The 24,220-nt window shown below is 36.4% G+C and overlaps 1 protein-coding gene across 3 annotated transcripts in view; it reads left to right on the plus strand.

Annotated features, from left to right (window-relative positions):
* The first annotated feature begins 713 nt into the window (after nucleotides 1–713).
* Nucleotides 714–24,220, plus strand: part of LETM1 (leucine zipper and EF-hand containing transmembrane protein 1) — an 85,744-nt gene continuing 62,237 nt past the window's right edge. The window contains exons 1-3 of one of the 3 annotated variants that reach the window (XM_031942469.1): nucleotides 762–858; nucleotides 3,173–3,319; nucleotides 16,621–16,678. In XM_031942469.1, coding sequence (XP_031798329.1) covers nucleotides 3,214–3,319; nucleotides 16,621–16,678 — 164 coding nt within the window. In that variant the 5' untranslated portion in view covers nucleotides 762–858; nucleotides 3,173–3,213. Of the gene's footprint in view, nucleotides 859–3,169; nucleotides 3,320–16,620; nucleotides 16,679–24,220 lie in introns of those variants that run through there. The other 2 variants (XM_012552379.3, XM_031942470.1) reach the window with 2 other exon arrangements.

Raw genomic sequence — 24,220 nt, forward strand, 5'->3', positions numbered from 1 at the left:
GCCGACCTGGTGGGTAAATGCTCCTAGGCAACTGTGCTGGGGACCAGATCGGTGCAAGAGTGCGGGGAGTTTCTTATGCCAATGAAATCATAGCTTCTGTCAAAAAACCAAAACGAAACCCTATATCACATTACTTAAATCAGCATGCTAGGCTAGGAAGAAGGCTACCCGAATAAGAGGCAGGCTATTTAGCTAGAACGCCTTCAGGGAACCCTTATTTCGCTTGAAACCCTGACTCTCTCTGGCACAGTGCCCTATATAAACTACAAGCCCCAGAGATCATTGCAATCGGCCAGCTCGCACGTTCCTCACCTGGCCCTAGGGACTGGCCCATGGCCTGCTGGGACTTGTAGTCTTTTACTTCGGCCAGCCGAACGTGAGCTTCCCGCCTTACCTGGCACGAGGCCGGGGTCTGTAGCGAGACTGGCCGGGCCAATGGGAGCAGCCGGGTGGTGTGAGAGGGCGGGGGTGCTGGCGTGTCCTTGCCCCACCCCTCCCAGCGCCCTACGTTGGCCGCTGCCGGGACATGGCGACTGCCGGCGCCGGAGCCTCGAGCTGAGCTGCCGCCGTCAACCGCCCCGAGCCAACGGCTAACGTTCCGCGGCTGCCGCCGTCGCCGGCGTGCGTGCGTGCGTACGTGGTGCGTGCGACGTGCGGGCCGCGAGCCTGCGAGGCCGGGCTGGGCCGGGCCGGGCCGCCGCGGAGGAGCCGGGAGGAGCCAGGAAGCCCGCGACGGAGCGCAGCGAGTCAGTGCCGGGCACATGGCGTCCATCTTACTGAGGAACTGCTGCGGACGTGGGGCCGTCCGCCTCGCCCAGCCCCATGCCGTCCCCGCCACCGCCACTGCTATCCCGAGGGGTAAGCGCCGGGCCGGCCGCCTGGGCCTGTCCCCTGGGCCCGCCCTGACGCCGGGGTCACCCGAGGGGAGTGACCTGAGGAGGCCCGTGACCACACGGGCGGCCCTCGAGATGCGGGTCGGGAATGGGGTGACCTTTGTGCCTGTGCGCCTGCCCTGCCTGGGAAGCCATCCCCTCCCTCGTCCCCCGATGCCCTCTAGTGCCCGGCCCCGGCCAGCCTCTTCCCCTCCTCCCCCGGGCCCTCCTTGGTTGCCTCGGACATTCCCTAACTCTCCTCACTCCTCCATCCGCTTCCTTTCCTCGTCTGCTCCCTCCCTCCCTTCCCCTCCTCCCCCGCTGTGTTCTTGCCCCTTTTCTCTCCCCTCTCCTTCTTCCTATGCTCCCCTTGTCTACCCTTCCCCTACTCTCCAGCCTCCTCTCTCTGTCCTTCCTCCCCTGCCCAGGATGAGAGGCTAACCATTACTCCCCTCCCCCCCATTGCCGCCTTCTTTAGGTAGACTCTCCATTTTCTGCTACTTCCCTTTGGAAAAGCCTTGCTTTCTGGAAGGGACTCCCTCTTGTCTGTTTCCTCTTGAGAATACTTTGTCTTCCCCCTGTCCCATTCCAGGCTCATGGCTGTCCCGAGTCCCGGGGTGGATGCTTGGCAGCACTTTATAACCATTAACTACTCCTTGTCCTCTGCCCTCATTACTCTGCAGCCCGCTGCCTCTTGCTATGCCATACACGGTGCCACTGGTTCCGACTCTTGGTCCTGCCATCTGTCTGATTGCCTATCTCTCTACATGAAGTTTGATTTTGTCCCAATTTCTCCGGAGTCTCCTCCTTTCCCCTCAGTCACATCTTCAGTTGGAGACATTTTCATTTTTTTCCCCTTTTATTTCACTGAAGTCAGAGGGATGGTTTATTGACACTTGTATTGAATGGCTCCTTATATATTTTAAAGTGAGGGGATTGTGAGATTTTTCTGTAGGCATTATTTCTTGGTGCTGTCTCAAAAGCACTAGAAGTCTAGATGTAGAACAGAAAGGGATTTTAAAGTTCATCCAACCCAACTTGCTCATGTTACAGGTGAGGAAATCTAGATACTGAGAAGTGAAATGATTTCCCAAAGTCAAAAGTGAGTGGCAGAGCTTAGGTGGACTCCCAACCCTGGACTCTTTCCACTTTGGAAAAGACGAGTCTTGTAAAGGCATTCTTAATGTTAATTTTCTGAACTTCAAAAGTATCATTTCTCTCCATTTGCTGGTTATTAGATATATTAAAAAATTAGCAATATTTTAATAAAGATGTATGTTGTCCAGAGAGTGCAACTCATTGTGGCTCTGTTTAGGATTTTCTTGGCAAAGATCCTGGAGCGGTTTGCTATTTCCTTCTCTAGTTTATTTTACAGATAAAGAAATTGAGGCAAACAGGGTAAAGTGACCTGCCCAAGGTCACACATTTGGGAAGGATCTGAGATAAGATGAGTCTTCCTAATTCTAGGCCCAGCTCCTAATCCACTCTGATACCTAACTGCCTAAAGAGGGAAGTAAGAACAAAGAATACATAATGAAACTTCCTTATAAGTTTATTAGAATGTTTTATCTGGCTCTTACCTTTCTTCCCATCATTTATAAAAGTACATTCTCCCACTAGATTGTAAGCTTGAGAAATGCAGCAGGCTGTAATTTTTTATCTCTTCATATTTCAGTGCTTAATAACTTTTTAAAAGATAGACAAAGTCAAGAAAGGAAAAATAAATGTCATATATATAATAACTCATTTTATAAACACTAAAATTTGACAATTAAATTTACAAAAGAGGTATAACAAAAGAAACATACCCCAAAACAAAACAAAATATATGTAACAAAAGAAAGACATAATAATAGTAGGAGATAGCTACTCTCTATTATCTTGACTATGAAAATCTAACAAAAATGATTAACAGTGAATATTACTAAATATGCAGATCTTAATTGCATATTCAGTAAGTTAGAATTAATTGATATTTGAAAATAAAAACTGCTTGGTAATTTAACAGAAACGTATGTAGTATGCTCCTTATAAATGTTTGTTAAAATGAAATTGTAATATCTGTATTCTTGTAATAATAAGGGTGTAATATCCCCCTCTTAGGTTTGTTGTGAAGGTCAAATGAGAATGGGTGCTACATAAAAGTCAACTTGTTTTTCTCTTATATTTCAGAAATTGATATTTAGAGAGTTGTTATTGGGTTCACTGACTTCCTTGTTGATAATATGAGAGTGTGATCTAACTCCTTTTATCCTTTATTACTCATTGGTAGCGGAAAGAACCCTTCACTTGTTTTTCAGAAGACCTGGGTTTTGAGACCTAGTGCCATCCCGTTAGTTGTATGATGGAAAGAACACTGAATTTGGAATCAGAAGACTTGGCATTACACCTAACTCTGTCACTTCACAGAATCATAGTAGTCTGTGTTTTCAGCTTTGTGATCTCAGGCAAGTCATTTGACTTCTCAGATCATCAAAATTATCTGTCTGTGCAAATTAGACATTTAATACTTGCATGAGAAAGGAATTTGTTAAACTTAAAGTATTAGGGAAATGTGATTTATTTTAACCTCTCACATTAGTTTATTTTTATATTGCATTTGATTTGATACAGGTTTGTTAAAACTGGCCCAGCCACTTTTGACTATCTTTCACATTGTTCTGTTCCCTATCTTCAGTGCTGACCAAGGCAGATCACTGAATCCTGGGCAATCATTAGGCTAGTTTCAGCAGCCTCATGTGAACTCAAACCTTCTCCCCTCAGACCTGGGACTCAGGACCAGGTTGTTTCTTTTTGAATATGTTACAGAAATATATGGTTGAGTAGTAGGTCTTCCAGATTCCCAAGTTCCATAATTGACAGGTCCACTGTGCCACCATTTTGTCTTAGTATATATTAACAGTGAATACCAGGAGGACTTTTATGGCCTTCTGTTTTTTTTTTTTTTTTGGGGGGGGTGGGTATGTGAGGCAGTTGGGGGTTAAGTGACTTGACTAGAGTCACATAACTAGTAAGTGTGTCTGAGGCTAGATTTGAACTCAAGTTCTCCTGATTCTAGGACTGTTGCTCTATTCACTGTAACATCTAGCTGCTCAGTGTTTTGTTTTTTAATAAGGTTTTTACTATTTGACTATATTTTGAGGGAAATGATTGATTTTGGGGCTCTGTCAAAATCTGTAATTACAAATCATGCTATACCCAAATTGTGGAGTGATATTCATATCTTGAACTCAGAGCCTCCTCTGATACACATTCTCTCAGGTTCTAGAGTTAACTGGGTTTATTAAAGACAGTGCCTATGGAGTGTGGCATGGGACTGGACCTGCAGAGCTGCAGCAGTTGCTAATATGGATCTGATTCTCTCTCTGTAGTTCATCGTCAGCCTAGCTGAATGCAAACAGACTCTTCACTGGATTGATTGCTTGCAGAAGTATGAATTTTTTTTTTGCCACAGTAATTTTCAAAAACTTATCTATTAAAGCATAGAAAGATTGTGGTCTATATTGATGTTTGAAGAATCCAAAGGGACAAAATTACAATCTCTTGATTACAATTTTTTTTTTCTATTAAGTAGTCACCAACAAAAATAAAAATGAACTCAGTTTTGTACAATTACAGAGTAAGGCCACTGAATTGACAAGCAAAAAATATGTAAAAATGATTTTATTCTGCCTTCCTTTCCAGGTCTGCTTTTTTTAATAGTTGAAAATAATGTCTTTCTAGTTCTGATTCTACTGATTGTACTTTCTGAGACTTTTACTGATTGCACTTTCTGAGACTTTATCTAGGTTTTTCCAGAGCTTCTTGCATATTTCATAGTTTTTTTTTTTTAAATAGCACTGAGTTACTTCATAATGATAATATACCATAGTTGGACATATGTTATTAACAACTGTTTTTACTATTACAAATTGACTAGCTCTAGATATTTTCATATAAGTAGTTTTTTCTTTCTTTTTTTATGTTGCTTTAGCACAAAACCCTCACAAAAATCACTTGAGTTGAGAGGTTGGAAGATTGAATGCATTTTGTATACATAAAAGTGGGTGATTATTTTCCTGGTGAGACCATCATATAAATTTGAAACTTTGAACACAAAAGGAATCTTTTTCTTCTCATATATTCCATGGACATGATATGCCCCCTAATAGAATGTAAGCTCCCTCAGAAGAGGGACTATATAATTTTTTGTTTTTGGATACCATAACAATATCTGATACTGAGTATGCATTTGATAATTTTTTATTGATTGATAACATCAAGGGCAAGGCTTCCTGCATGTTAAGTTTTTTTTTTTTTACATTTGCAGTTAAACTAAAGATCATTGTACTTGATGTTTATGTAACACTTAATACATGGTCTCATGTGAATCTCACAACCCTGTAAAGAAAATACCACTGGGAGCATTATTTTTACTTTATATTAGGAAATTAAACTCAGAAGGGGTAGGATTCGAACCCAGATCTGTGCTGACTCCAAGGCCAGTCAATATTCTTTATATTATCCCATGCTGTTGGTTTAACTTTTAACATTGTCCATGCATGTATGCACTTATATTCTATATTCAAGCCATACCTATTGGATTATGTAAATATTGATATGAGATTGATGTGTATGTGTGGGGAATTTATCAACCCACTTAGATTTTTAAAAGACACATACTTTTTAAAAGCAGTAGTAGGCAATAGAAGATGAATCAAAAGTGTGATATGGTCCCTTATGAATAGTGTCAGGAATGTCAAATTGCTGTTCCTCTCAAGGAGGGGAGATGGAGAGAATTTGGAACTCAAAAAGTTTTAAAAACTAAAAAAATTGCTTTTTACATGTAATTGGGAAAAAATAAATTCAGGAATGCTAAAGTTTGGGGATGAGATGAAGTTGGTGAAGACAGTAAAGGTTTACAAATATGTTAAAAGGTAATAGCTTATAATATTTAAAGGTCAAGTTTTTTACAAGCCATATAATAGACAAAGAAAAATTCTTGATTTTTAAAAACCATTTTAAAAAAAAAAATTATTTTGCAAACTATAGGTTAGTGAGCTTCATTTTGATGCTTGGCAAAATTCCTAAATTTACTATTAAGGATCTGGTTAGTGAACATTTCAAAGGAATAGGTGATAGCAGTGCCTTTTCGACACCATTAGTAAGCTAGCAGGTCTGAGAATGCTTTAGATGTTGTTTCTGTATAGCTTATGACTTAGGAACTAATTAAATAGGTTGAACCTAAAGAAGAGTTATCAGTAGTTTAATATTATTTTGGAAGAAAGTTTTCAGTTAAAGCCTTTAGTCATTTGTGTTTGGATCTGGGCTGCATAATATTTTCATGACTTGCATAAAAGTAAAAATGGTTATTAAATTTGTAGATGACACAAAACTAAGGAGAGATAGCTAATACCACTGGATGGCAAAGGCAGGATTCAGAAAGATTGTGATTATTAACTTTGTTAATTTATTTTTCTAATACATTTGTTAATTTTTAAAAATAATTGTATTTTTTCAGTTACATGTAAAAATAATTTTTAATTATGTTGGTTAATTTTACAAATTTTTTCTTTTTTTCACATTGTAATAGTATTTTATTTTTTCAAAAACATGTAAATACAACTTTCAACATTCATTTTTTAGAACTTTGTGTTCTGAATTTTTCTCCCTCCCTTCCTTACCTACTCCCTCCCCAAGACAGCAAACAATTTTATATAGATTAAATTACTTATGTAAATTAAATCAAATGCACATATTTACTCTACATATGTGCAATTCCTTTAAACATATTTCCAAGTTTGTCATGTTGTGCAAGGAAAATCCAAAATTGGGGGGGGGTCACAAGAAAGGGAAAAACAAAAGCAGACATAGAGAAAGATGAAAATACTATGCTTTGATACACATTCAGGTTTTCATAATTCTGTCTGGATGCAATTGGCATTTTTCATCCCAAGTGTATTGGAATTGCCTTAAATCAAAGCATTGTTATGAAGAGCCAAGTCCAACACAGCTGATGATCACATAATCTGTGACAAGTAATTTTGAGCCAAGTCTAATAAGATGAAATGTAATGGTCATAAATGTGAAGTTTTGCTTCTTAGTTTAGAAAAACAGCCTAGGTGCAGGATATGGGAGATGAGATTAGGGAGCAGTTTGAAAAAGATATGGAGTTAAATATTGTGAAAAATGATATGATTTTTAATACTAAAAGACATAAAGTATAGGGCATATGATATTCTCACTGTACGTGCCCTTAGTCATAGAATCATAAGACCTTAACTTTTGAATACTTGTATCAGTTTCCAAGTGTTAAGTTCCTTTTCAGTGCCAAGCCCTTTGCTAGGTGCTAGGAATACAGATCATGTTTTCAAAGAAGGCCAATGACATCAGGGAGTGATGTCTTAACTTGCTCATGAATTCGATTTAAGTGAGACAGTTGCACAGTTATCAGCCTTGCTCTCTCTTCCTGAGTCATGAAGTCCAATGGAAGGACAAGAGCCAAGATGACTGATGTTGCTGTGATTTTGGTGTCTTCTATTTCTGACCAAACTCTATGTGTTCCACAGTGCCTGTTTCATCTGCCTTCATAGCTTTTGGAACCAATTGTTCCATTCTGCTGTGAGAAGTCTTCACATGCTTGACTTTGGTGCCTCTTGGTTATCCTCAGCCTGGCTTAATTTTGCTGAGATGGTTTACTGGGGTGTGGCCATTGGACATGATACAGTGTCTTAGAGCCGCAAGTGGGAATTGAGTGAATAGATAGACAACTAATGTGGATGAACAGCTCAGAGAAGGCTGGCAAACCCTCACACCAGTGGTATTGGTTCTCTTCATCACCCCATTTATCTCATGGAAACAGCCCTTATTGGAAATTTGATGACCATTTAGTTCATTCCCATCAGTTTACAGAGAAGGAAAGTGAAAACATTTGCTCAGAAATGACCAAGTCAGACAAAGGACTAGAGATTGGATTTGAACTAAGGTCCTATCTTGTTAAATCCTGGATTCTTCACATAGCATAGTGAGAAATAGGATGCTGCGCTGATTTATTAGAATTGTTTGATATCTATTTTGTAGATTTCAAATTCTTTGATGTGAAAAGTCTTGTATTCATTACTAGTAAAGATATTGTTTATTAACTTCAGTGTGTCCTAAATAGTACATGAATTGTATTTTTCTTTGACTTGAGTTCCTCTGACTTCACAGCCCACAATTGACAGTATGTATAATATCAGCAGTTCAACAAAATTCCGACTCAGATTGTCAGTAATGTCAAGTACAGAAAGACCACTCATGAATTTATAATAGTTATGATTTTGGGAACAAATTAGGAATAGATGTGATTCAAGTGTAGTGATTTCATCCTAGCTGACATACAAATTGGCACTTGATATCTCGTCTTAGAAAGTTGCGTGAGGTAGAAAAACTTCAGTGTCTCACCTGGTGATATCATAAGTGGTTATTTGGCAGAGATAGTACTAGAATTCAGGAATTTTTGACTCTTAAGCCTTGCCCAGCTTACTGGCAACATTGCCTTTCAACTTTAGTGATACTGTTTCTCTTTGTTTTAGCTCAAGCTGGCAATATCTTTCTTGCTACTGTTTAACATAATGAAAAGTTTTTTTTTTTTAAATTTTTTATCAAACCCTCTGTTACTTGTTTCCTGACATAACTATTAGAAATAACTCATAGGAGATATATTTTCTCCTGTGACTTAAAAATCTTAGTTCTTTCATATTTGGGTATTTTTAAGGAATTCCCATGTACCCCTGTATACTCAGAAATATATTGACTTATTGATATTGGATCCCATTTAATTCCTTGGAATATGGCAGATATTTTTAGATACATTCTCTATTACAATAGCTTTCACAGGTTGTCTATTAGTATTTATTTTTTAACTGTCTGCTACATATGAGGTGGTGTACTCTGTGCTGGAGAGATAGAGAAAGGTAAAAACAAAACAAAAACCAAATAGTCCCTGCCCTCGTGGAGCTCCTACTCTATAATCGGGAGACTACAGGCAAACAGCTCTATACAAACAAGATGGATCCAGGCTACACTGGAGGTCATCAGCAGAAAGATGGAAAGGAAGGACTGGAGATGAGATTGAGGGAAGCTGGAAGGCAGAAATGTGGAGGCCTAAAAGGACAGCCAGTGAGTATGTACCAAGTTGGGAGTGGATTGTCAGATTTGGGGAATAGCCTAGGAATTAACTTTTACCGCATTATAGAAGATCTAAGGAGAAGAGAAATGGAAAAGGAGGAAGGGAGAAAGCCATAAAGGGCGGGGAGAGCTATAGACAATCAGTAAACATTTATTAAGTATCTATCTATTAAGTAGTAGGCATTGTGTGTGCTAAGCATTGGGAATATAAAAAAGAGGCAAAAGACAGATTCTGCCCTTAAAGAGCTTACAATCTAATGAGGGGAATATCATGCAAAAGCATATAAAAAGTATACTGCATACAGGATAAATGGGAAATAATTAGAAGAGGTTAGGCATTGGAATTAAGAGGGATTAGAGAATACTTCCTGTAGAAAATGGGACTTTAGCTGGAACCAAAAAGAATCCTGGGAGGTCATGTAGTCTGAGCTGAGGAAGGAAAGCATTCTTGGAGTGGGAGACAGTCAGAGCAAATAATTTTTTTTAGTTAGACCCTGGAGGTGATTAGGGAGCCATTAGAGTTGAATAAACAGAGGATGACAGTCAGACCTCCCCTTTAGGAAAAACAGTATGGGCATAGGGAAAAAGAAACAGTATTATTAAAGACTTGAAGAAGGATGGGTGTTTTAATTTTGATCATGTGATGCCAATATTTTCTGTTGTATTTGATCAGAGTTTTGTTGCCTTTCAAGGTTGTTTTTATTAGTCAGACATTTTTTTTTTTTTAAGAACTTGTTAAATATCAGCAAAAAAAGGTTTCATTATCTTAATGAACAGAAAGAAGGTTGCACGTGAAATTGTGAATTTGCTATCTGGTAGGTTAAGTGAATATTGATGAGAGGATGATTAGAACTTCACCCAGAGGATTGGGTGAACCAGCACTTTCCTAGCAGCATGTCTTTAATAGCTAACAGTGACTTCAAGGCTATACAAGGAACTCTAGCAAATTACTGATGGGGAACTTTTTGAGTATCCCATGAATGGGACTTCCAAAAAAAAGTAACTGTTGTTACTTCTTGACACATATGTTCTATAAACTTAAGTTTACTTTTCCCTGAACTCTGAATATACTTGTGATAAAGTATGTCATAGACTTGTGGGGGCATGGTTTATACCAGCTATACTATCTAATAAATATTATTATAAAAGCTAAACAAGTCTCATTGACTAATTGATGTCAATTATTAGAGGGGAAGGAATGGGAGAAGTGTACACAAGTGGGGAATCATAAACTCTAAATCATGTCTCTAGATCCATCCTAAAGAGAGGCAGAATACGGGGCAGGTAGATGGCGTGCAGTGGATAGATAGAGCATTGGTCCTGAAGTCAAGAGGACCTGAGTTCAAATTTGCTTCAGACAACACTTCATGGTCGTGTGACTCTGGGCAAGTCACTTAACCCCAATAATATCAGCAAAAAAAATAAAAAAGGGAGAGGGAGGCAGGGAGAAGGAGAGAGGGAGAGAAGGAGAGAAGGGCAGAACAGCCAAGCTCTGGAGACTCATCAATGTGAGTTTGGAGATTAAAAACCCTCAAAATCTGTGTGTTGCTTATATGTATATAATTATTTACATATTCTTTCCTCTATTAGACTTAACAGCTCCTTGAGGACAAAATGTTTTTACTTTTCCTTATATTTCTTAAGTGCTTATCACAATAGCTGGTATATAGCAAGTGCTTAATAATTGCTTATTGACTGACTGAGGTATGATCTCATGATCTCATGATTGTTTTAATTTTCCTTTCTTAAGTTGTAATGGGCTGAAACTGAGCAGATGCACCGAGGTCCTAGCACTTAAGGCTAATTACTAATTGGACAATACTCTATTAATGTATGCTTGGAGAAAGAATGGCCCTGCCCACTACTCTATGCAAATTTATCTGTTGCATAGGAGATTGGGTGGAGGATTTAGGGGGTGGAGTGAGAGAGCCAGAGGCACTCCTGGCCTATTCGTGTTGCCATTCCATTCACAGCCACAAAGAATAAAGATCAAGGATTTTTGCTGATTTGACTGGGGCTGTATCCTGGGTGATAAGCGGTCATCACAATAAGTGATTTGTAAACATTTTCTAAGGCATTTGTAGACAATTTGAATTTCTTTTGAAACCACTTGTCTCCTGAAGAATCAATAGCTCTTATGAAACATCTCTTATGGAAAATTTCTATCTTAGAAATTGTTTCTCTATACATCCCTGTGCATTGTTTCCCTATACATAAGTGGTCAAAGAATATGTGCAAATTATATAAGTAGAAATTGAAACTATATCAGCAATCAAATAAAAATGCCCTAAATCACTAATAAAAGAAATAACATTAAGACAATACTGAAGTAACACTTCATATCCGTCAAATTAAGCGCATTTTTTTTTTAATGGAAAAACTTTTTTTTTTTATCAGTGTGGGAAACTCTCAGTTAGGAACTACTGTCATTGCAGGTCTAGCACTTAGAACCTTAGAGAGTTTATACCTGGGATACTAAGGGATGAGGCCAATGGATGACCAAAGCAGGACTTGAATGCAGATCTTCCTGACTCTGGGGCCATTTCTCTATCTGTTCTGCCATGCTGCTTCAGCCAACATGATAAAAGATATTTACTTGGAGGTGTGGTGGAAGGACAGGCATAATGGCAGGTAGGATAGAGGAGGACAACTCTGGAGAGAATTTAACTCAAATACAGAGGCCAGTATTGGCTCACAGGAGTGATATCCCAGATTGTCCTTGCTGTGAAGAAAGGAGAAGGAGGTGGTATCACATCCTAGTTGCTATGAAAGAGCTTGATGCTTAATTGGTTACTTCTTTGTTTTGTGGGAAGAAACCATATAACAAAATCAGTTTATAGGGAAGTGACTATCAGTTTTTAAAAAATCAAGGGTTGTGATTCAAAGAAAAGTAAAAATAGCCCCAGCTTTCCAGGAGTTCACTTTGTTGCTGAAAGTCCTTTCCTATTCATGGGGTGCTCAAGAAGTTCCCCTTAAGTATGGGGAACCTTAGGTATGGTATAGTTTCTTTTGGTTTCTTGAGAAATCTTGAAATCACTCCCCCCTCCTTCCCCATTAAGGTTCCTTATACAGAGGCAGGGATGCTGGTAGGACTAAGAAGGGAATCAGGGAAATCCAGATCCTTTGATCCTGTGTGAAGTTCAGGTCATCCCGTAAGATCAAAGTTCTTTCCCTCCCCCCCAAAAAAAAAAATTCTTCTCAGGGTGTTTAGCCAGAAAACTTTCCTTTCTCTTTGGTTAGCAAATCTGATCTGATTAGCCTGATGGTTTTATAAGTTCTATGGGGGTATAATGGAATTTCTTGTCCAAACAGAACATACTAAGCCTTGTTCAAACTTTTTTTTTTTTTAATTTTACTGAGGCAGTTGGGGTTAAGTGACTTGCCCAGGATCACACAACTAGGAAGTGTTAAGTGTCTGAGACCAGATTTGAATTCAGGTCCTCCTGACTTGTCCCCCTTGTTCAAACTTAGTTAAAAATTCAAATGTGTTTTCACCTAATATCTGTATTTGATTAAAGAGCATTGGTGATTTTTATCTGTTTTACATGCAGAGTGGAAGGGGAAAGGAAATAGCACCTTGAAGGGAGGAATGAGAAAGGTCTTATGCTCATCCAGTTAATTAAGATAATAAAATTTGTTGTGGCTGGTGCTCTATGAAGAATTTCACTGCTGGTAGAACTGCGGAAATAGTTCATTCAGTAAATCAATTAGACAACAAACATTTATTACTACTTGTTAGTCCCCGCCCCAAGAAGCTCATATTCTAATGGAGGCAAAGTTGTATGTGCAAATGCAGCTTGTAGGTCCTAGAGCCAGGATGCTCCATCTTCCCCTTAGAGTTGTCTATTCTCTACTGGTCTTGATCATCCATCAGCTTATATCCTTTCCCTACACTTACTGTCATTGTTAGAGGCCAGTTACTAGCACCCCAGGAGGCTTTTTTAAAGGTATGCTTCCTTCACAGCTACAGCATGTACACAGTACAGAATTTCTTCTAGTGCAATTACAGCTCCAGTCTCTGACTCCCATTATTTACCTTTCAGCTATATCTTCTGTTGCTTGACTCCCAAACAAGAATTTGACCTTCACTGAATTTTTTAATCTTATGTCCTTGGGTCTAGCCATTGGATATGTTTTAATTTGCTTAATCCATTTGTGAAAGATGGAGTTATTTTATTCGTGCAAGGAATTCCCTCTATTATTGAAGCTCACCAAGCTTCTGAAATACTCTTGTGTTACCTTAATCTCACAGAGGTAAAATCTCCCATATTTGTTGGATATGGTCACCTAACTATTAAGCTGTCAAAAGCAGGCTGTTGACAACTCAGAGGTGAGTATTCTATACCATTGACCCATGTTGCCTTCTTAATATTTATTGGATTGGATTAATAAAAAAAAAGTGAATTTTATGACATTTTAATGCTTTATTAAATTTTTTGATCCTCATAATAGCCCTTTGAAGTAGGTATTATAAAAATTATTGCCATTTTACAAATGAGGAAAAAAACCCAGGGAACTTCGGTGATTGACTGGTAGTCACATAGTTAGTTCAGGCACATAGCTAGTTCAATACTATTTAAATTCAGATCTGTCTTAACTCCTAATAGTCTTTTTTCTTTTCATAGGCATCTTTAAGTCTATTGTCTTAGGTGAAGGGGAAGAATGTCATCCTGGGCCTCAGTTACCTAATTTAGAATCTAAATCCCTGATAGGCTAAATCCCTGTTGATGTTAATAATCTACCTGAAACAATTTCTCTCTTTTCTCTCTTATCCAGTGATTCAGAACCCAAGACTGTCCTTCATTATTCAGATTCTTTCTCCAATTCTTCTACTGCTTGTCATCTTATTCCTATAATCCATGACCCAACCTATCCCTGTCCATTCTAAAGCTGCCTATGCCTTTTGCTGTGCTGTCTAGAATGTTTGTTCTCTATGTTTAAAAAAAATGATTTAATCTTAATTAAATTTCTTCCTTTCCCACTACTTTCAACTTCCGGCTCTCACTGAGACCTGTTTGTCTCCTAAATAAGGAAGAAATATGCCTACTTTCTCATTTTGCAAGAGAGGACCACCAAGGTTTAGAAGTCAGGTGATTTATTTGTCCAGTCTTATGAGAGGGAAAAAAACTGAACTCAGTTTCTGACTTCAACTCAGCATATTTTACATTTGATTGTAAAGAAGAGAGAAAATAGCAGAATGGAGAAAATTAGACACTTTTGTTCAAAAAAACCATGTAATTAAGAAAACATCCACAATCACCAATTTATAGGCCTACTTTCTTATCTCTTTGAGAATCATTAGTGGTATCCTTGATGTAAATTTGAGGCAATAACAAGCAGATTTTTGTAAGAGATTTTCTTCAGTGGATCTCACCTTTTTCTTCACAGTTGATTGAAGGATGTAGGGGATATAACAACCATTTATGCTTATTGTTTGTTTGCTATTACAAGCATTAGAATAAAATGCAGACCTAAAATTTCTCTTCCAATAAGAAGTCTTAAACGTGCATGTATTAAAATCATAAAAAGTTTCTAGTCACTACAAACAGAGATACTTAGATTATTATCAGTTGAGGCAAATGAGGGAAATGTGTACTTACCAAGGGTGTTCAGTACTGTCATAGAAAACAGTCTGTTAAAGTTGAAGGATTCCTTAAAGATGATGAGATCCTCTAGATGGCTCTCATTTGTTGATAATGTGTTCTTTTGATTGCATCTATATTATATAATATATAATATATATATATAATATATATATATAATATTTGATTGCATATATTAATGAGATATCCAGATTTACTTAAAAAGAGGTTGGCTTAATAATCCACATAGGAGGGGCAGTTAGATAGCACAGTAGATAGAGCACCAGCCCTGAAGTCAGGAGGGCCTGAGTTCAAATCTGATCTTGGACACTTAACACTTCCCAGCTGTGTGACCCTGGGCAAGTCACTTAACCCCAATTGCCTAAGCAAAAAAAAAAAAAAATAATAATTCACATAGGAAAAAATAAGTTAGGTGACGAAGAGAGTGCTGAGTGTTATGTAGTCTATTAATGGTCTAGTTTGGAAAATGGCACATCTATTGAATTAATATATCACCATATACATGTATATTGGACAGGTACTACTGAAGGACATTGAAGTGGATCTCAATTTAAATGGGAAAAAGAGAATATATTAGCTTACATTTGGGACATTGAATAGTTTAACAACCCTAAAGAGCTCCCTTGATATGGAACACATTTTTAAAAATATAATAATAGCTTTTTATTTTTCAAAATACACATAATAGTTTTCAACCCTTGCAAAACCTTGTGTACCAAATTTTTCTCTCTCCCTTCCCACTTCATGCCCCCCAGACAGCAAGTAATCCAATATAAATTAAGCATGTACATTTCTTCTAAACATTTCTACATTTATCATGCTACACAAGAAAAGTCAGATCTAAAATGGAAAAAAAAAATGAGAAAAACACAAGCATGCAAGCAACCATAACAAAAAAGATGAAAATATTGTGTTGTGATCCACATTTAATCCCCATGGTACTCTCTCTGGGTGCAGATGGCTCTCTCCATCACAAATGTATTGGAATTGAGCTGAATCACCTCATTGTTGAAAAGACCCAAGTCCCTCAGAGTTGATCATCACATAATCTTGTTAGTGCTATGCACAATGTTCTCTTAGTTCTACTCACTTCACTTAGTGTTATGGAGCACATTTTTATTTTTTTTATTTATTTATTTATTTATTTATTTATTTTTTAAAATTTAATAGCCTTTTATTTACAGGATATATACATGGGTAACTTTACAGCATTAACAATTGCCAAACCTCTTGTTCCAATTTTTCACCTCTTAACCCCCCCACCCCCTCCCCTAGATGGCAGGATGACCAGTAGATATTAAATATATTAAAATATAAATTAGATAAACAATAAGTATACCTGACCAAAACATTATTTTGCTGTACAAAAAGAATCAGACTCTGAATTATTGTACAATTAGCTTGTGAAGGAAATCAAAAATGTAGGTGTGCATAAATATAGGGATTGGGAATTCAATGTAATGGTTTTTAGTCATCTCCCAGAGTTCTTTTTCTGGGTATAGCTAGTTCGGTTCATTACTGCTCCATTAGAAATGATTTGGTTGATCTTGTTGCTGAGGAGAGCCTGATCCATCAGAACTGGTCATCATCTAGTATTGTTGTTGAAGTATATAATGATCTCCTGGTCCTGGAGCACATTTTTAAATGAATGTTTTCTCATTGTTGCTTTATGGTTGTAAATCTTGGAAGAATACAGTTTTTGTAAGCTCAAAATTATAAGTGACCCAAAAGACAATGTAGAGATGCATGGTGGACTAGGTGTGCAAATAGGCTATATTATATTTTTATCTGTAATCTGCGCAAATGGTGTAAAGGAAAACAACTAGGAAACTGCAATTGGGATTAAGCTAAACAGAATGATTATTTTTGAACATATAGTGATTTCTTTATAATAATTCGCTAAATATTTCTTTTAAAAATTTTAAATTATTCTTTTTACATAAATACAAATTTGGAGTGGTTGGGGTTTAATTTTTTTTGTTTGTTTTTGGTTTTAGGTAGTCTGGGAGACCGTGCTTGTCTAAGTTGTACATCTCTGAGTTTGATAAACCATACGTAAGTAAAAGTTAAACGTGAAATCAAATTTTTTCATAATTCTTTGTAAGTTTCTGACAATTTAAGAACAATGTGAGAGAGATTTTGTTTTTTTTTCTTTATGGCTTTTAGAGAAATTTGGGGGGAATTATTTCTTCCATTTAAAAAACGACAATAAAGATTGTTCTTGTTTAACCTTTATTTTTTTCTTAATATCTGGAGATGTCATTACATATTTTCTTGTACTGCTGAGAATGTTATCAAATATTTATTTGGGTTTTCTCATTGTTGTGTATTTTCTATTTTGCTGTATGTTTGTAAATTAGTCATCATGGATAGTATATTTGTGACCAAATGAACAAAGCCAGAACTGTGACCATTTCTAATCGATAATATCCTGGGAAGATGATAATAGTGGCTTGATGACAACATAATTTCTTAATGGTTTTTATTTGCCCAAATACATATGTAAGGATAGTTTTTAACAGGTACCCTTGCAAAATTTTGTGTTCCAAATTTTTCTCCCTCTTTTCCTCAACCCCCACCCCTACACAGGAAGCAATCCAATATAGGTTAAATGTGCATTTCTTCTATATTTGCATGCTGTATAGATAAAAGGTGAAAGAAAAAAAACTCAAGCAAATCAACAACAACAACTGACACTGAAAATATTATGTTTTAGCCCACATTGAGTCTCCATAGTTCTCTGTCTGGGTGTGCATGTCTATTTCCATAACAAGTCTATTGGAATTGCTTCAATCACCTTATTTTTGAAAAGAGCCAAATCTCTCACAATTGATCATCACATATCTTATTGTTGTTGTGTACACTGTTCTCTTGGTTTTACTCACTTTACTTAAAATCAGTTCATGCAAGTCTTTCCTGGCTTTTCTGAAATCAGTTTGCTCATCATCTGATAGAACAACAATTGTCCATTACATTCATATACCATAACTTATTCAGTCATTCTCCAACTGATGAGCACATCCACTCAGTTTCTACCCTTGCCTCTTGTCAAAAAGAGCTACTGCAAACATTTTTTCACATGGGGGTCTCTTTCTCTTTTTTATGATCTTTTCAGGATACAGACCCAGTAGAGACACCGCTGGATCAAGTGGTATACAGTTTGATAGCCCTTAGCGGGGGCATAGTTCCAAATTGCTCTTCAGAATGGTTGGATCAGTTTATAATTCCACGAACAATGCATTAGTGTCACAGTTTTCCCACATCCCCTCCAACATTCATCATAGTGGTACCTCAAAGTTGTCTTAATTTGCATTTCTCTAATTAATAGTGATTTAGAGCATTTTTCTTTTTTTCTTTTAAAATTGTTATAAAGCTTTTTATTTTCAAAATGAAGGTCTAGTTTTTAGCATTCACCTTTGCAAAACCTTGTGTTCCAAATGTTTTTTCTCCCTCCCTTTCCTCACCCCCTGTCCTAGATGGCAAGTAATCCAATATATGTTAAATATGTACAATTCTTTTATACATATTTCTACAATTATGTCAAAAAGGAAACAGAATGAGAAAGAAAAAAATGCAAGCACACAACAACAAAAAAGTAAAAATACAATGTTGTGATCCACATTCAATCCCCAGTCGTCCTCTCTTTGGGTGCAAATGGCTCTCTTCATCACAAGACCATTAGAACCCGACTTAATCACCTCAACTGTTGAAAAGAGCCATGTTCATCGCAGTTGGATCATGACATAATCTTGTTATTGCTATATACAATGTTCTCTTGGTTCTACTCACTTAGCATCAGTTCATGTAAATCTCTCTGGGCCTCTTTGAAATTATTCTGCTGATTGTTTCTTATAGAATAGTAATATTCTATAACGTTCTTTTACCATATTCATATACCATAAATAGTACCTTAGAGTTGTATTAATTTGTATTTCTGTAATCAGTAGATTTAGAGCATTTTTTTTTCTTTTTTTCATTCTTTCTTTTCTTTTCTTTCTCCTCCTCTCCCCCCCAAGGCAATTGGGGTTTAGTGACTTGCCCAAGGTCACATAGCTAGGAAGTGTTAAGTGTCTGAGGCCATATTTGAACTCAGATCCTCCTTACTTCAGGGCTGGTGCTCTATCCACTGGGCTACCTACCTGCCCCTGATTTAAATTTCTTCATGTGAAAATTGTCTATTTATATATTCTTTGGTCATTTATCAACTAGGGAATAGCTTGTATTCTTATAAATTTGAGTGAATAGTCTATATTTTAGAAATGAGGCCTTTATCAGAAACATTGACTGTAAAAATTTCTTCCCAGTTTTTTGCTTCCCTTCTAATCTTGGCTATATTAGTTTTGTTTGTATAAAACCTTTTTAATTTAATATAATCAAAATTATCTAGTTTGAATTTCACAATGTTCTCTGTTTCTTTGGTCATAAATTACTTCCTTCTCCAGAGATTTGAGAGGTAGACTGTAATGGGCCAGAACACTGGAGAAATATACTTGAGGCAAGGATTCTTACTACAAGGTGTTAACTCAGTGAGATTGATAAGACAGTGGTTATCTAGTTTAGAATAGTGATTAATAGTTTTCTAGTTCAATATGATTGATTTAATCTTTCAACAAATAATGGTTCCATAGTGATATAATGATTGGCTTATACTCACTATGATGAATTGATTTAATTGTAATAGAGTTTATACACTGGGGACAAACTCAGCCATGAGAGAGAAGACTCAACCAGCATCATGGTGGTTCTCCTGCCTTCGTCACTTCTCCACTAAGACCAAGGACTCAGGCTGGTCCCTATATACTCCAGGGAGCTAGACTGGACACTATATTTTAATCCACCCCAGTGTGGGAGCTCTAGAAAGCTGTAGTATGTTTTGTCACCCCAACTTGGGGGCTCTAGAAAGCAGGACATTACATTTGGATGTGCAGATTGCTGACTGGCTGACTGGATAAGAGCAGAGACTGATTGAGACTGCTGGCACAGACTGGGAGACTGAAGGAGACAATAAAGTCAGAACGTTACAGTAGACTATCCCTTGTATTCCTCATTTGCTTATAGTATCACTCTTTTTATGTCTAAGTCTTGAACCCATTTCGACTTTATCTTGGAATATATAGAATGTTAGGTGTTGGTCAATGCCTAGTTTCTAATATACTATTTTCTAGTTTTCCCAGCAATTTTTGTCAAATAGGGAATTAGATTACCATAGTCTTTGTTGTAAATCTAATGTATTCCATTTATCCACTACTATTTTTTAGGCAGTACCAATGGTTTTGTTGACTCTGCTTTATAATATAATTTTAGATCTGGTATAGCTAGACTACGTGGTCTTCCTTTGCATTTTTTTTTTTCATTAATTCCCTTGAAATTCTTGATTTTTTGTTCTTGCAGATGTTTGTTACTTTTTCTAATACTATAAAGTAATTTCTTGGTAGTTTGATTGGTATGGCACTGAATAAGTAGATCAATTTAGGTAGAATTGTTATTTTTATCTTGTTGCTGGACTTTACTGGGAGCTTATAGAAATGCCAGTGATTTATGTAGGCTTATTTTAATATCTTGCCACTTTGCTAAAGTTACTGTTTTTAGTAGTTTTTTAGTAGATTCTCTAAGTATACTATCATATCATTAACAATGAAAGATAAGTTTGATTCCTCATTACCTACACTAATTCCTTCAATTTATTTTTTTTCCCTTATTGATAAAACTAACATTTCTAGTGCAATATTGAGTAGTAGTGATGATAATGGGCAGTCTTGTTTCCTCTTTCATCTTTTTGAGAATGCTTCTGGTTTACCCCTGTTACATATACTACTCGCTGATAGTTTTAGGTAGATGCTATTTATCACTTTAAGGAAAATGCTTTTTGGTGTTTTTAATAGGAATGGATGTTTTATTTTGTCAAAACCTTTTTCTCTATCAATTAAGATAATCATGATTCTGTTAGTGATCAGTTATGCTCATTGTTTTCCTGTTATTGAACCAGCTTTGCATTCCTGGTATAAATCCTACTTGGCCATATCCTGGAGATAAATTGCTGTAATCTCTTTGCTAATATTTTATTTAAGATTTTTGCATTAATATTCATTAGGGAAATCTATAATTTTCTTTCTCTATTTTGGCCCTTCTTGGTTTAGGTATCAGCACAGGTATCTGTGTCATAAAAGGAATTTGGTAGAACTTCTTCCTCTCTTTTTCCAGATAATTTATATAGTATTGGAATTAATTGTTCTTTAAATATTTGGTAGAATTCACTTCTAAATCCATTTGGCCCTGGAGATTTTTCTTAGGGAGTTCATTAATGGATTGTTCAATTTCTTTTTTCTAAAATGGGACTATTTTAATTTATTTCCTCATCTTTTAATCTGGGCTATATTTGTAATTTAAATAATAGCTTTTTATTTTCAGAATATATGGAAAGATAGTTTTCATCATTCATCCTTGCAAAATCTTGTGTGCCAAATTTTCTCCTTTTCTCACCTTCCTCCCTTAGACAGCAAGTTTGTTAAATGTGCAATTCTCCTCTGCATGTTTCCATATTTATCATGTTGCACAGGAAAAATCAGATCAAAAAGGGGAAAAAAACACAATTAACAAAAAAGATGAAAATACTATGTTGTGAGCTACATCCAGTCCTCACAGCCCTTTCCCTGGGTGTGTAGACTTCCATCACAAGTCTATTGGAATTACCTAGAATCACCTCATTGATTTTTTGATTTTTTTTGGTTTGTTTTTCTGAGGCAATTGGGGTTAAGTGATTTGCCCAGGGTTTCACAACTAAGAAGTGTTAAGTGTCTGAGGTCAAATTTGAACTCAGATTCTCCTGACTTCAGGGCTGGTGCTCTATCCCCTGCACCACCTAGCTGCCCCAAATCACCTAAATGTTGAAAAGAGTCAAATCCATTAGTGTTAATCATCACATAATCTTGTTGCCACTGTGTACAATGTTCTCTTGTTCTACTCAGAATCAATTTAGGTCTCTCTAGGCCTCTCTAAAATCATCCTGCTGATCGTTTCTTATACAGCAACAATATTCCATAACTTTCATATACCATAACTTATTCAGTCATTTGCCATTCCCCAGCTGATGGGCATCCACTATTTCCAGTTCTATAGCACTACAAAAAGCTGCTACAAACAGGCAGTGTATATTTTTATAAGTGTTCATCCATTTCACTTAGATTATCAGATTTATTAGCATACAGTTTGGTAAAATAACTTCTAATTATTGCTTTAATTTCCTGTTCATTGATGGCAAGTTCATCCTTTTCATTTTTGCTACTGGTCACTTGGTTTTCTTCGTTTCCTTTTTCCAGTCAAATTACCCAAAAGTTTATATATTTTGTTAGTTTTTTTTAAAATAAAACCAACTCTTATAGTTTTATATATTAGTTCAATAGTTTTCATACTTTTTCAATTTTATTAATCTCTCCTTTGATTTCCCAACTTCGAACTTGGTATTTAAGTGGGGTTTTAAATTTTTTTCCCTAGATTTTTTAGTTTCATGACCAATTCATCAATCGTTACTGTTTTATTCATGTAAACAATTAGGGATATAAAATTTCTCCTAAGAATTATGTTGGCTGCCTCCCATAAGTTTTGGTATGTGTTCTCATTATTGTCCTTCTCTTGTATGAAATTATCTCTTGTTTCTATGATTTGTTGTTTGACCCACTCATTCTTTAAGATTAGATTAGTTTCCAGTTATTTTTTGGTCTGTTTTTCCATGGTTTTTTATTACATGTAATTTTTATTGAATCATGTTCTAAAAAGGATGCATTTACTATTTCTGCCTTGCTGCATGTAATTGTGATATAAATTGTCAATTTTTGTTTATATTCTGTGTACTGTTTGAGAAATAGATATATTCCTTTCTATTCCTATTCAGTTTCCTCCAAAGGTCTATCATATCTAACTTCTCTAAAATTCTAGTCACCACCTTAACTTCTTTCCTATTTATTTTCTAGTTAGAAGAGGGAGGTTGAGATCCCTCACTAGTGTAGTTTTACTGTTTATTTCTTCTTGTAACTCACAAGTTCTCTGTATGTTTAGTTATTAATATTTCCTCATTATCTATGGTACCCTTTAGCAAGATATAGTTTCCTTATCACTTTTAAGTAGATACATTTTTATTTTTGCTTGATCTGAGATCAGGATTGCTACCCCTAATTTTTTTATTTCAGCTGAAGCATAATATTTTCTATTCCAGCCTTTTACCTTTACTCTGTATGTATCTCTGCTTCAAATGTGTTTCTTGTAAACAGCATAGGATTCTGGCTTTTTAATCCATTTGCTATCTGCTTCTGTTTTATGGAAAATTCATCCTATTCACATTCATAGTTAAGATTACTAATTCTGTAATTCCTGCCATCCTATTTTTCCCAGCTCCTAATTTCAGATTCACAATCTAATGTTTTTGTTAAACTATATTTGCAGTATGTAATGCCAAGAATGAATTTGGGGCAGATGGAAATAATTAGTAGAGTGAGGAGGTGTAGTGTTATTAGCATGTGTTCTCGGGTGAAAGTTGGTTTGATAGGGTACATGTGGTGGCGGCAAGTTATACTTTTCTCTCTTTACTCTTTCCCTCCTTGCCAGTGTGTTGCTTACGACCGCGACTTCCCTCAATTTGTCTTGCCTTTTTTCAATCTTAATCCCTTTTCCCTTTTACTTCTGCACCCTTTTGTATTAGCTTCTTCCCCCTTTCCTTTCCTCTTTCCCGTCTAGGATGAGACAAATTTCTATACCAAACTAAGTGCACGTGTTATCCCCTCTTTGAGCCAAATCTGATGAGATTGAGGTTCAAATAATGCTCATCCCCGTCCCTTTTTTCCCTCAAGTATAATACATCTTTTGTGCCTCTACATGTGCCATATTTACCCAATCTTATCTCCAATCTCCTCTTCTCTTAGTAAAATCTCATCTACCCCTATTTTCTTTTTTATATCATCACATTTAAAGTCAACTTATTTAAATATACCTCTTATAGCTATCCTGACAAAGATACAGTTCTCAAGAGTTACACATTTCTTCTGGGTGTAAACATTTTAACCTTAAAAAAATTTTTTTTTCATTTACCTTTTTGCTTCTCTTGAGTTTTGTATTTGGAAATCAAATTTTCTGTTCTGCTCTGGTATTTTCATTAAAATCATTAAAAATATCCTATTTCCTTGAATGTCCATCTTTTCCCCTGAAATATATAATACTTTAATTTTGCTGGGTAGTTGATTCTTGGTTGTAATCCAAGCTCCTTTGCCTTCCAGAATATCATATTTCAGACCTTCTGATCCTTTAATGTGGAAATAGCTAGGTTTTGGTTAATCTTGATTGTGGTTCCTTGATAATTGAATTGTTTCTTTCTGTCTGCTTGCAGTATTTTCTCTTAATTTGATAATCTTAGAATTTAGCTGCAGTATTCCTTGGGGGTTTTCATTTTGGGATCTCTTTCAGGAGATGATTAGTAGATTCTTTCGGTGACTGTTTTACCCTCTGAGTCTAAGATATCAGGGCTGTTTTCCTTGATGATTTCTTCAAAGATATTGTCTATGTTGGTTTTTTTCCTCCTGGTTTTCAGATAGTCCAGTCATTCTTAGATTG

This window comes from Sarcophilus harrisii, chromosome 6, assembly GCF_902635505.1.
Source record: "Sarcophilus harrisii chromosome 6, mSarHar1.11, whole genome shotgun sequence".
NCBI classification, from domain to species: Eukaryota; Metazoa; Chordata; class Mammalia; order Dasyuromorphia; family Dasyuridae; genus Sarcophilus; species Sarcophilus harrisii.